At 39.8% G+C, this 13,919-nt stretch overlaps 1 protein-coding gene across 4 annotated transcripts in view; it reads left to right on the plus strand.

The window, feature by feature from the left end:
* The window catches only part of Aagab (alpha and gamma adaptin binding protein), a 48,597-nt gene extending 39,153 nt beyond the window's left edge, over window positions 1-9,444 (plus strand). For 3 of the 4 annotated variants that reach the window (XM_015480498.2, XM_048793675.1, XM_048793674.1), the window contains exons 6-10: window positions 399-481; window positions 1,337-1,433; window positions 6,532-6,636; window positions 7,090-7,139; window positions 7,800-9,444. In XM_015480498.2, the coding sequence (XP_015335984.1) occupies window positions 399-481; window positions 1,337-1,433; window positions 6,532-6,636; window positions 7,090-7,139; window positions 7,800-7,877 (413 nt within the window). In that variant the 3' untranslated portion in view covers window positions 7,878-9,444. The remainder of the gene's footprint in view (window positions 1-398; window positions 482-1,336; window positions 1,434-6,531; window positions 6,637-7,089; window positions 7,140-7,799) is intronic. The other variant, XM_048793673.1, reaches the window with a different exon arrangement.
* Window positions 9,445-13,919: the final 4,475 nt, after the last annotated feature.

Raw genomic sequence — 13,919 nt, forward strand, 5'->3', positions numbered from 1 at the left:
TGAAGTCCACAAGCCTCTGGCAAAACAGCACACGAAGGCGGAGCATGTAGTGGAGAAGGCTGCGTGTTCACCTCAAAGTGGCCAGGAAGCAAAAAGAGAAGGGCCCAGGATCCCAGTGTGCTCTTCAAGGGCCTGTTCCCAGTGACCTCCCTTCCTCCACCTAGACCCAACCTCCTTAAGGTTCCATCACCTCCCAGTAGGGACCAAGTCTTTAACAAATGGGCCTCAGTGGGAGATTTCAAATCCAAATGATAGCAGTATGATAATTGACTATAACTATTTTTTTATAGTTAGAACTTTAATAATGAGGACATAATCTCTGTTTGATCATCACAGTCTTTTTAACAACTATAACAAATATAAATTATAAATTTCAGTGATTGTATTTTTCTTTTCAGATAGAAACCAAGGTTTTAGCCTTCTCAACTCATTGGCTGCAACAAACCATAGCATTGGATCAGCAGAGACCTGTCACTCAGAGGTAAAGATGTTTTTGGATCTTTTCTCCTCTTTGGCCTTAATTTCTCCTTGTTATTATGAATCTTTACACATTCATTGTTTTTTTCTTTTTTTATTAAGAGGTGATAGAATATTAAAAATAGATGCAAGGAGAATCTAAAGTAGCCCTATTGTGCCTGGTATCTGTTGTGAGAAGGGCAGTTCAGCCCCCGTGAAAGCAGTCAGCACTTTCAAAATGTTGACAGTTGGGCTAGTGTGTGTGTGTGTGTGTGTGTGTTTGCTAGAGTGTTTTTTATAATATGCTAGGATTTCCTTGAGACATAAACTTGCCTCCAGATCTTTAATTAGTAATTGAAACTGGTAGTTCTCTTAATACTTCATGCATACAAGGCCGTATACAAATCAGAGGAAAGGTCCCTGCCCTGAATGAGTTGATAATCCAGTTTCAACCCTCTGTCCTCAGGACTCTGGTCCAGATTTACCTTGGGTAACATGCTGAAACCAAGACTAAATGATATGGTGCTATGCTGTCTTTCCAGGGGCCTTTTTCTTAGCCTCTGAGCTGTTTGCATTATGATGTGTAGGTTCTCAGATTTGAAATACAACATGAATCTTAAATGATGCAAACGAAAACATGTTTTAATAGCTTGTAGCAAAATCATAGCACTTTCTAGTTTTTCCTTGAGGGAAAATACTCCTGTGTTAGTGAATTTTCAGTCTTTTATGATTAATGTAATCTTACTCTTTCTTTCCTTTCCTCTAGCTTGTTACCACTTCTCTACAACCAGCAAGGGAGTGTGAAAGCGTTAGCCTTTTTGGATTTATCTCTGAAATAGTGTGCTATTCAGTTGTTGCTTATGTGTATTTTCTTCAACAGCAGTCCCATTTGCCAGCAGCAGATAGGACAGAGTCCCTCCCAGGTCATCGGGATGGTGCATCTAACACAGCAGATGCCCGGCTGGATAGCAGTGTGGGTAAGTTCCTTCTTTGGCTAGCAAGAGATAGCTCTGTGGAACTTGGAATTGACATCTTGGCAGAAATCCTTGGGGGGCGGGGGGTGGGGCGTTGATATTAAACATGGAAAAAGGAAGAAAATGGATGATGTACTCTAAATGAATGTAAGCCTGTGAATGTCAGAAGAAGGGGGATAGAATAAGTACATAAGAAATATGTGGGCACTGTTTCCTTTTTTATTGACTTAGCAGGATCTTGATTCAGATTATCTCAGCTAAGACAGAACCAAGTAGTAAAATGACAGTTTTTCGTGGTATTTAACAGTAAGTAGTCAGAATTAATGGTGACAAGAATAATATACAACTTTCTAAGCCCTTTCATATTCTTTTAAACTTCTTTTATATCCACTTTCTCATTTGGTAATGAAGTTTGGCAAAAAAAAAAAGTTGTTTTACGGAGATGAAGTTGAAACCTAGAGAAGTTGAATCATGTGTCCAAGGACATCTAGCACCTGAAACTGAAACTGGAATCCAGTCTGCTTTCCAGAAGCCAGAAAGCCAGGGAGCTTAGTTGACAATAACTGTGGATGTTCTACTTATATTCCTGCTTTATCTTTATGCCACTGAGAGCTCATGTGTAGTAATAACTTTTAAAAACTATTTTAAAACTATAACTTTGAAAAACTGATTATAAGGTAATCCATGTAGAAAACACAAGTTATAAAAAAAAATTAAGAAGAAAAAATTATGTATAATCTCTCTTTCTCTTGAGTTTATTCAACTTTGTCTTCTTAATTGAATCCTTCCTACTGGCTTTTAAACCTGCTTAAGTTTCTAGCAGTAAGCTGTGATCATACTGAATTGACATCACACACAGGTTGGGGGAGATGAGAAGGAACCTGAGTAACTTGGGAAACAGACCCTGAGGCTGAAAACAAAGAATAGAACACAAATACTAAACTTTCCTCAATGGATTTGTTTCTCACAGAAGTATAAGTTAGCAATTCTAAAAAGAAGAAGAAAAAAGTATGTTTGTGTGTGTGTATGTGAATGTGCCCATACATATATATACACACATATATATATACACACATATGATAAAAAATAAAATATATTCTAGATAATGAGGGCTTGCTTTCTCACTTAGAAGAACTTACGAATAAAGAAAGGAGAAGGGTAGAATGAACCCTTTGATATTAAACTGGAATCTATTATATCAGTATGAACTCACGGTTTTTAAAAACATATACTTAAAGTCACGACACTAGGGAAATAAAAATAGATATGTGTGTGCACATGTTAGTGTATATACATAAACTTCCTAGTCCTGTCCCCAAAAGTCTAGAAGCAGCAATATCCCAGTAGTGGTAGATGCACTTAGCACTTAACAGATCTTGGTTTCTAAATACCATTCTCCAGTAAAAGGAACTAGGGCTTCTTGAGAAATGGTTGATTCCAGGGCTAGGGCAGGGAAAAAGCAGGATGTGCCAGGAGCATCTCGTGATGCCAGAAAGTAAAGAAATACTCAAAAAAGAATGGGGAGGGGCTGGGGTTGTGGCTCCGTGGTAGAGCATTTGCCTAGCATGTGTGAGGCACTGGGTTCACTTCTCAGCACTGCATATAAATAAATAAAAATAAAGGTTCATCCATAACTTAAAAAAAAAAGAATGGGGAGACATATTAAAAGGGTACAGGAGCCAACCTGAGCGAGCTTCCAGCTGGAACAGTTTGACCAGAAAAATAAGTTAGTATATTATTGGTTTATAATTTATAGAATAAAATGAGTATTCATGGGTGTATAGTAATATAAATAAATAAGTGGGAAAGAAAGACTCCTCCCCTTTATAGAAGAATTTCAATTAAAGAATTTGTAGTAGTGAGGAAAAAACAAAAACCACCTTTAGGCACATACCACAGTGACAGGTGTCACAGGCAAGATCTGCTCGAATAGGTTAAAATTAGTGGATGAAAGTTTGAGTAGAAGTAGTAGGATATTTACATAGTTTAGAAGTATCTCTCCTAAGATATTTATTACAAAAGAGAAAGTAGCAGCTGCAGACTGGACAAACATGGCAGATAGTGACCATTTCACCTACATGATGCAGGTGACCTTCACCAGTAATAAAATTCACTGACTTCAGATCTCCCTGCTAGGGTGCATGGAGGAAGACACATCACTTCTTGCCAAAAACGTCATAAGATGAAATCAGATGAACCATATTAAGAGACATTATACTAAATAATTGACCAGTACTCTTCAAGGTATCAAGAGTCATAAAAGGCAACAAAAGATTGAGGAACAAACTAGAGAGAGATGATGAGATTTGACAGTTAAACTCTGTAGGATCCTGGAATAGAGGAAGGGTATGAATGGAAAAACTGATAAAGCCTGAATAAAGTCAGTGATTTAGTCACCAGCATTGAATCAATATTAACTGCTCTGTATTTATACTTGTAACATGGATATATAAGAGGTTAGCACTTGAAGCTGGGTATAGTGATACACGCCTATAATTCCAGCAGCTTGGGAGGCTGAGGCAGGAGGATCATGAGTTCAAAGCCAGCCTCAGCAAAAATGAGGTGCTAATCAACTCGGTGAGACCCTGTCTCTAAAGAAAATATAAAATAGGGCTTGAGATGTGGCTCAGAGGTTGAGTGCCCCTGAATTCAATCACTGATTCCCCCCCCCCTTCCCAAAAAAAAGGAGGTTAGCACTTGGGTAAGGTGGCTGAATGGCTTGGGGGAACTCTATATATTATTTATTTTTTATTTTTTAGTATAGTTGGACACAATGCCTTTATTTTATTTATTATGTAGTGCTGAGGATCCAACCCATGACCTTGCACGTGCTAGGCAAGCACTCCACCCCTGAGCTACAACCCCAGCCCCCTATATACTATTTTTGCAACCTTTTTTTTTTTTGGACTGGGGATTGAACCCACAGGTGCTTTGCCACTGAGCTATACCCCTAGCCGTTTTTGTTTCGATACAGGGTCTTGCTAAATTGCCTAGGCTGGCCTTGAACTTGTGATCCTCTTGCCTCAGCCTCTCAAGTCACAGGTATACACCACTGTGCCTGGCATTGGCAACTTTTTTGTAAGATTAAAATAATTTCAAAGTTTAAAAAATAAGTCAAAACAAACAAAAACAAAACTCTTCCTCAACTCCACATCTCCTTTCATACCTCTTTGTTAAACCTATTTTCAATCCTTACTTCCCATTACTTCTTTCTCTCTTTTTGTTTGTTATTTTTAGTTCCCATTACTTCTCAACTTTCAACTAGCTTTTGCCCTCACTAAACCACTAAAACATCTCTGTGTGGAGGACACCAATGACCTCATGCCACTAAATCTAACAGATATTTAGGCTTCTTGGTGGCATTCAGTCTTAAAGACAGTCCCTCACTGAAACAGTATCTTGTCTTGATCCACTCACCATGGCATCTTCTGGTTTTCTTCTTACCCTGTTGTTCCTCCTCTTTCTTTGGTAGATTATCCTCCTTTACCCAGCCTTTAAATATTGCCTTCATCAATGTTCCACCTAAACTCCTCTTGCATATCTATTTTTAAGCACAAAGTGTATCTGTCTTTGTCCGTGGATTACTTACCATGTGTCCACAGGTAAATCACAATTTTTCATCTTCAACCTTATACCAGCTGCCTACATGACATGTCCATTGAACTAAAACCAACTTATCAACTAAAATGCATTTTTTTTAATTTTTAATTTTAGTTGGACATAACTTTATTCATTTTTTTTTATGTGGTATTGAAAATCAAACCCAGTGCCTCACACATGCTAGGCAAGCGCTCTACCACTGAGCCACAGCCCCAGCCCGAAAATGAATTTTTAACATCAAATTGTATGGCACTGTGGTAGATGCAAAGAATTCTAAGTTATCACCTTTGTCTTCAAGGAGCTTGTAGTCCAAATATGTAGAGACAGGACTTATAATGGTCAAGGCCATGAGCTTTGAAGCCCTACATAGCTGAGTTCAAATAATAGCTCTACTACTAGTAGTGAGATGACCTTGAGTAAATTATTGAACCTCTCTTGGCCTTAGTTTCCTCTTCTGTGAAATAGGAATAACAAGTCTTTCCTCATAGTGCTGTTCAGAAATGAAGTGGACTCATGTAAGTTAAAGCACTCGGTAGAGCAGGCACAAAGGGTCCTTCTGGTACCGCATAGTGTGTGTGTATCAGTAGTGGTGGGGAAGTGCTAGTATGCACAGTGGCATGTGCAGGTGCTGCAGCAGCTCTGTAACTGGTGTTAAAAACAGATTTCTGAGGAAGGAGACCAGGAACTGGGATGGTTAGAGAAGACATTTGCAAGATTGTGGTCTGGGAGTGGAGAATGGATCAAAATTCTGAGTAAAGGGGCTGGGGAATGTGGCTCAAGCGGTAGCGCGCTCGCCTGGAATGCGTGCGGCCCAGGTTCGATCCTCAGTACCACATACAAACAAAGATGTTGTATCCGCCAAAAAAACTAAAAAATAAATATTAAAAAAAAATTCTGAATAAAAACAAACTTTGATTAAAAAAAAGTAATGTACTAAGATAGAAATAGTAAAGGATTTGTAGTAAGAAAATATGAATTTAAATCAGCTCTGCTTCTGAATAGCTAGCTGTAATTTAGCTGAGTTCACTTTTGAATATGTGTTTTATCATCTATAAGTTGTGAATGATGATATCCTAATCAGCTTATATGGTGTCAGTAGATGTAAAAATACTTGTAAAGTTTGGCATTAATTTTAGTCCTTATTGTTGAATCATTGTGCCTTATTGGATCTGGTGTGGCTTCAGAGTTGGAATCACCTACTTGTCAATTCACTTACCAGCTGTGACCTAAAGCAAGTCCTTCAACTCTTGAGCTTTGATTTTCTTATCTCTGAAATGGAAGTAGTATTCCTTACCTCATTACAGCATTGTAAGGATAAAAGAAGATGCTGTTCACTTAGGGGCCCTCCTAGCAGCCAAGCAGGGTGAGGCACTCTGAATTGTAAAACTGGCACACAGTGCTACTCAGTCATTGTGACATTCATGAAGGCCAGCATTAATTGCCTTAGAATTCTGTGTGTTGACAACATATATAACTAACATGTGACAAATCTTTATTTCAGATCCCATGTTAGATCTGGATATTCAAGAATTAGCCAGTCTTACTACTGGAGGAGGAGATTTGGAGAATTTTGAAAGATTATTTTCAAAGTTAAAGGAAATGAAAGGTAATCAACTCCATTGTGTCTAATTCCCATATTGATATTAATTTATTTTATATAATAGAACTTTATTTTGTAATTGCTGGATTGGATACATGGTCTGGTCTCAGCTGTCTTCAGAAAGTTAACCACTGGGGCAACTCTGCCATTCTCCATTGATAAAATTCCCTGGGGAAAATTTTGCTTTCTTTGTTCTTTTTCCTCTTAATTTTCCTTCTCCTGCTGCCCTATTTCTTTCAGTGTGTCTCATTAACATGGCATCTGTAAGATCCCCACCAGTTTACTCACCTTATTCCTATCTGGAAAATCTGGAAGACTTAAACTTCCTAATACCTGTAACAGCTACACCATCAACATGTCTTTGAAACCCATCTCCCATCTTCTAGTGTTAGAACACCCATATACTCCAGATTCTCCTATGCTATTAGACAAATTTCTTAAGATATATTTTCCCCCTAGACAAGGCTGCGACGCTTCCTCACGAGCAAAGAAAATTGCATGCAGAAAAGGTGAGACAATCCGTCAGGTACTTATTGAGTACCTACAAAAGATCCAGTGCTTTATGATTATATTATATCACACTTCTGTACTTCTGAGGGGTCTTATAGTGAACTTTTCATTGGATATTAACATAACTAGTTTAAAATATTTATAAAGTAGTAATACAGTTACTGAAGTCAGACTAAGATTTTTCAAATGTATGCTGAGTGACATAAACTGTATTGAGACTTGGAATGTTTGCCTTTCTAACAGTTGGGTTGGGAAACTCTTAGTTGTTTTGCTTTGTTATTACCAATGCGGCACATGTCCCCTGCAGGAAACTTACGTTGGTGGTGGTATTTCTATATGAATTGTCATAGTTTATTTATCCAGCTCCTTTTTTGGACTTTTAGGCCAACAGTGTACATTTTTTTGTTTCTATAAATAATGAAACTGTGCATATCCTTTGTATTCACGTTACCTTTACCTACAAGTCTGATTGTATCCTTAGCATAAATTCCTAGATGTGGAAGTCCCAGGTCAAAGGGTACTGCAGGATTTTGATATCTGTTGCCAGAGGGCTGGAAGGCAAAGTGTAGAACTTTAGGTTCCAGGCAGTTTAAGGCAAGACGTGAAATGAGCTGAAATTGAGCTGTTGCCTGAAACTTGTTGCGTGCATCTCTCCACAGGTGGCCAAAGCTTTCTGGATGGCAATTGGGGGAGACAGAGATGAAATTGAAGGCCTATCTTCTGATGAAGAACACTAAATTATCCCTACTAGGTTTGACTCACAAAGATGCTAGCTTTCTACCTGGGATACTTCCTGCTCAACCCAGTAATATTTTGCTACAATTCCCATTCTCGTGTTGGCCACCTGACTTGTTTTTAGTCCCTTTAATTTTAGTATCTAATAGGAAGTTCAGGAGAATTCTTTTCTTCTTCAGTATGTGGGAAAGAGGAGTACAATAACAATAATTAGTGAGAATCTCTCAGATATACTTTTTTGTTCTAGGAATATCTGTGATTTGTCAAGTTTAAGAAGAAAACCGCTCAGCCTTTCCAAGCCAGGCTTTTCTGTAGCATCCCCAGCATTTACTCTTCATTGCCAGAGATCAGGGGCATATGCCATTTTCCCCACTCTAGGAGTTTACAGATCTGAGCTATGAAGCTTTTGGGAGGAGGAAAGTAGCATCTCCAGGTTGGATTTGTGCTATGGAAGGGGGGTGTGGGCAAAGTCAGTGGCCCACAGGTGTGTCTCTAATTAAAAAGGTGCTCTGGGCATCTCATTTGAGGCACAGTGTCTGAGCTCACACTACAATGAATTTAAAAAAACAGTTTAGAGACTATAAGGAATGAGGTCTAATGAAGATAAAACAGACCCGCCACCAAGTTTTTGTATGGAGTGGGGAGGTAAGAGAGAGACTCTTGTGGAATTCATGTGTGGGCTATGGAAACTATTCTCATGATGAGATTGTTGTGTTGGCATTATGAAGATACTTCTGTCTTACTCTTCTCCCTGCTACTTGAGATGCCAGGGCTGTGCCTTCACACTTTAAACCTTCAAAACAAGGAAGCATCCCCTTCTTCCTGTTTAAAAGACATCACTACCAAAGTAGCAACACCAGACGGTGGGTGAGGATGTGAAATATTAGGTCTTGCGTTCCTGAGCACCTTGTTTCACTCTCCAGCTTAATGGCTCCTCTGGGCCTTTTCAGGGTTACAGCCCTGAGAAAAAGCCCTGTTCTTTATCCTGACTCATTCAAACATGATTGATCACTGAAAGGAAAGTTTGAAAGAGAAAGTGGAAAATATAGCAAATAAAAATCCTTATTAAAAAAAAAATCCTTATAAGCATTGTAGAACCCCAAAGAGCTAGCACAAAGAATGGAATGCTGTAGGGGCCAGGCTAGAGCGACCATGGGGGAAACCTTGCAGTAACTGGAGAGTTCAATAAGAGGATCCAGGGAACAATGAAGGCTATCTTAGTAGCTTTTTTGTTTTGTTTTTTCTTTTCTTTTTTTTTTTAACTGTTCTGAAAGTCTTTTGAGTCCGTGGTTCACCACCATCCCATCAGTGGGACTGATATTTCCTTGATGTGACTGTGCTTCTTCAAGGTGATGTTTCTTTGAATTGATTGCATTAGCCATTAAGGATGAAAGGAAGTTGGCTTTGGGGTTGCCAAAAATGTGGAATATGTTTTCTTAAAACATGGAAGATTTTAGAAAATGTTAAGACACATTGGTGAGGGGAAAACAGACTAGAAAAAACTGTGAACTTGATTTTGTGGATTAAACAAAGCCAGGTAATTAAAATAATCTATTTATAAAATGCTAATGTATGTTATTATGACTTGTTTTTCAGTAGGTGGTATGAGTGGGGAAAGCCTTCCATTCTTCATTGAGTTAGACATGGTGAAGAGTCTTAAGAGTTCATCAAGCTCATTATTTTGGAACCCACTGTGCCTGTGTATAATGTCTACTCATGCTTTTAAGACCTCAGCTCTCTGGGATATTGGCCCCTTATAGAGAACACATGGGATAAAGGTATCTAGTGGTATCTACTAATGGCTCATGTTCCAAAGAGTGATCATGAGCTAACAGTGCAGACACAACTACAGTCTAGCTAAAATGACGTCTTTGCATACCACCACAAGTTATAGACTTCCAGCCAGGATTTTGGAGGAGATATTGGGCTTTTTTACCCCTAAATATTTTTCTATTTGTGTATAACAGTGTTTAGCACATATACACCCTTAATTTTATTTGGAAGGTTTGGTTCATGTTTGGTGAATATGATCACAAAGTTTGAAGATCCAAGAGTGTTGGAACTAGGTAGAGACAAGAATAAACTTTTCTTTTCCCCAAGAAAATCATGTGTTATGTAATAATTTTAGAGTGATGAAGACATAAGATATTTTTATAATTTAAAAATATGCTACCCTGCCAGAGCATGAGAAGATTGACAGAACCAATTTGCTTGCTCTCTATTTATAGAACTTGGCCACATCTGATTCAGAGAAGCAACAGATTCAGGGAAGCTGGACTTAGATGGCTGAGTAATATGGGATGTGGTTCAAGGACCAACAGGCCATTCTACAAATTACTTACAACATGTGAAATGTGATACATGGTTAATTTTATGTTCTCATTGTGAAGAGATGGGGATGAACATTTTTGCCATGGATCACTAGATTCCCTTAACCTTGGCCAATCTCTTTAACAATGGCCATTGAGAGAGCACATGAAGTGCCCCTTGCCCTGCTTTGGCCTGCCATGGAAAATGGTCTTAGGAGAATCACTGTCCAAGGGTAAGATGAGAGCTCTGTGAACTATTCTGAGCTTAAATGTTTGCTGATGCAAAACTATATTTAGCAAACACGTGTCTGGTGTGGTCAGGGGTTCTGATCCATTGAATGTTCTGATTGATGGAGACAGTTTCAATGAATGCTCTGATGAGTTAGATTTTTCCTTCACCTTTGCCCCATCTACAAAAGACAATTTAGCTATAGCATTATGTCATTATATACCAGTCAAATTAGAGGACTGTAGGTAGAGAAAATAAAAACAATCTAGTCAAGAGTACTAAACCTAGTACTGTCTTAGCACAAGCTCATTTTGAAAACAGTGCCCTATTAACTTTTCCATAATTTGTATGTCTCGTAAAATGCTGAACATGCGGGGCAGAATTCTAATGTTTGATTTAGATTCCACTTGGGATTAGCATGGTGATCCATCCTTGCACCTTTGGCATCTAAGGTCTTTCAGAAAAGGTCTTCAGAATTCTCTTAAGTTTCATATTTTGACATTACCTGTGTCTGTTACTAACATTACAAGTCTTGCTCTTCCTGTAGACTCTTTACTTGGAGTTAAGTTCTTCTAGTATTAGAAGCATCTTGCTTGATTATAAGTTGCTCTTCAGACTTGCAGGATGAAGGATTAACAAAAAGGCAACAGCAATAGTTTGCATCTTTTCTCAGAGCATGACTGAGTCCCATTCCAGCTCCGTAGTGATTTACAGTTCTACTTTGTTTTCTTTTGGAAAAGTTTTGACTCAAAACCTGGCCCTAATGGGTATTACTGCATCTTTGGAACATGGGCTTGCGGGTAGAAGGAGAAAAGAAAAATTTTCTTCTAAAACCCTTCTGTGTTGATAGGCCAAACAGTCGTTCCTCACAACTACAAATCTGGAAGGCAAAAGCAGGTCACATGAAGCTGTTCATGCTCAGTTTGCTAAGGAGAAAGCCTCCTTGCTCCTCTCTTATGGAGGAGGCGGCCAATCATTGCCTCTGCCCTTTATGTTATCAACCATGTGCCTTTAATGTTACAAAAAAAAAAAAAAAATGTGGGCTAAGTAAGGGCTGGGGCATGTACTTTATGGAAACAGCAGTGTAGTTTGGAAGACAGAAGACTCTTAATCTGAAGTTCAAGGGCATGGTCTGTACCAATTGTGCTTCCCCAGGAAATTCTCAAGAAGTCCATTAATGCCTGATGGATGACTAAACTACAGTTGGTACAGTTTGATGCCCTCAAACTTGTTCCTTCTACCCTGGTGAGGGCCAAAATTAGGATTCAGGGCCTAGCCAATGCTGTGAACCTTGCTTGCACCAGACTCGGAGTCAAGCATGAAAGAAGATACAGACCTTAATAAAGGTGCAGTTCCTCTTGTCCAGGAGGTCAGAGTCTAATTCAGTGGAGTAGGGTCAAGCAGGACAATATCACAAGGACAAAACACCAAGCAGAAAGTAAAAAGTGCCATTTCTAGCCTTTGTTGCTGAGGGAAGGAGAGCAGAGCACAGAGTGCACCTTCAAGCAGTGGTTCTCAAAAATTAGCCCAGGTCAGGATCATCTATGGAGTCCCACCGCAGGGCTTCTGATTCAGTTGATCTGGGGTGGGGCCTGAGAATTTGCATTTCTGACACCTCAGGTGATACTGATGCTGCTGGTGCTGGGGCACACTTTGAAAACACTGATTTAGGGGAAATAATGCTTGAATTGAAAGGATACAAAAATTGGGGCAGATAGATAAAGGAGAAGCAGCAAAATTCTTAAGTTTGGCATGAACAGAGATATGGAAGGGGCATGTCCAAATAACCCAGGTAGTCCAATTAGTGAATTGTGGGAGTGTGCTGGAGAGGCCCCTGAAAGCCTGCCTTGTATGTTGTGTACCTGCTTGAGATGAGTGAGTTGCCAACTGTGTTTGAGCAGAAAAGGCATCCAACCATAATCCAGGAATATCCTGCACAGTTTTGTCACTATCTGCATAATTAATTAGCTGTGTTGAGGATTCTGAGGGTTAGACTGGACCTAGCATTGTGATTAGTGGTTTTTGCCATGGACAGAGATACAGAGAAAGGTGGTAATTTTGTCACATAGTTGTTAACCTGGATCAGAGGGAGACAAAATTTGGTATAGCTATAATAAAAGGTAATCAGGAACTGTATTTTGGTGATATTTCTATTATAATAGAATGGCACAGTAGAAACAGATGCATAAGATATTGTTAAGGTAGAATCTACTAAATAGAGTACTGGTTGATTCATTTGTTCAGTAACAGTATTTGCTCCAAAGATGCTGGGACTACAGGAGTAAAATGTAAACCCTGTTCTCAAACTCTCAGCTTAGACACAAATAACACAAGTGGAAGAGACTAGGATGATCAGTACTCAGGAGAGACTTCCTGGAGGAGAGGTTTGAAAGGCATCACAAAGCGATAGTCAAAGTTAGCAGGCTGGGCTGGTGGTGTTTATCAGAAACCCAAGGAGCAGGGGAGGGCGCTGGGAAGAGAGATTGATGTTCCAGGCAGAGGAAAGAACATGAGCAGTTGTGGAGAGAGGCAGACACAGAAGAACCATGAGTCGCTGGGCTGCAGGGATAAGGCAGGGAGTGATGAGAGCTACACAGGGACCGAGGAGGAAGGCCACATGTTCCATGGTCAGTTTGTGCTATGGACGGTGGTGTGAGGGAGGCATTTCTGGGGACAGAATTCTAATTTGGATATGAACTATCCCCCAAAGATCCATTTGTTAAAGTCTGGTCCCCATCTCATGATAATTGGGAGGTGGCACAGCCTTTAAGAGGTGGGGTGTAATGGAAGTTAGGTCCTTCATTGGGTGCCTACCCTTGAAGGGGATTTTGAGGTCTTGGCCCCTTCCTCTCTTTGCTTCGGGGTCACAGTGAGGTAAACAGCTCTTCATGCCACATACTCCTGCCTGATGCACTGAACCACCACAGGCCCAAAGTAACAGGACCAAGCAACAATGGGCTGAAAACCTCTGAAACGTGAGTCAAAATAAACCTTTTCCCTTATTAAGTTCATTGTCTTAGGTATTTTGTTACAGTAACAGAAAGCTAACAAAGGCAGTGTGAATTTGTAAAAATTCAGGCTGGAGGCGACGGGACCAGTTAGGAAGCTGGTCCAGTGGTCCAGGTGCTGAAGGACTTGCTGTAGAGCAGAGGAGAGCTCAGGGAGCAAGGCCAATTGGAGGTGGGAGCAAGGGAGCCAGAGACAACAGTGACTTCCTTCAGTACAGGCTAGGTGAATGGTCATGCCAAAAATGGGGGCAAAGTCCAGGGGACACAGATGGTTTAACAAGGGAAATGAATGTTTTGTGCTTGAGGTACATGTGTCACTTGTACATATCAGTAGCCAGCAGGTTTTCTGACATGAGTCTGAAGCTTTGGATTGATGTTTGGTCTGTGAGTAGTGATGAGCAGTTTATGTGGCTTGAGATCATTGAGGCCAGGGAGCTCACTCAGGGACAAGTGTCAAGAGCACATACAGTGGTCTGGGAACACCAGATGAAGGAGGCA

The sequence above is a fragment of the Marmota marmota genome, unplaced genomic scaffold (assembly GCF_001458135.2).
Source record: "Marmota marmota marmota unplaced genomic scaffold, marMar, whole genome shotgun sequence".
Taxonomy (NCBI): Eukaryota; Metazoa; Chordata; class Mammalia; order Rodentia; family Sciuridae; genus Marmota; species Marmota marmota.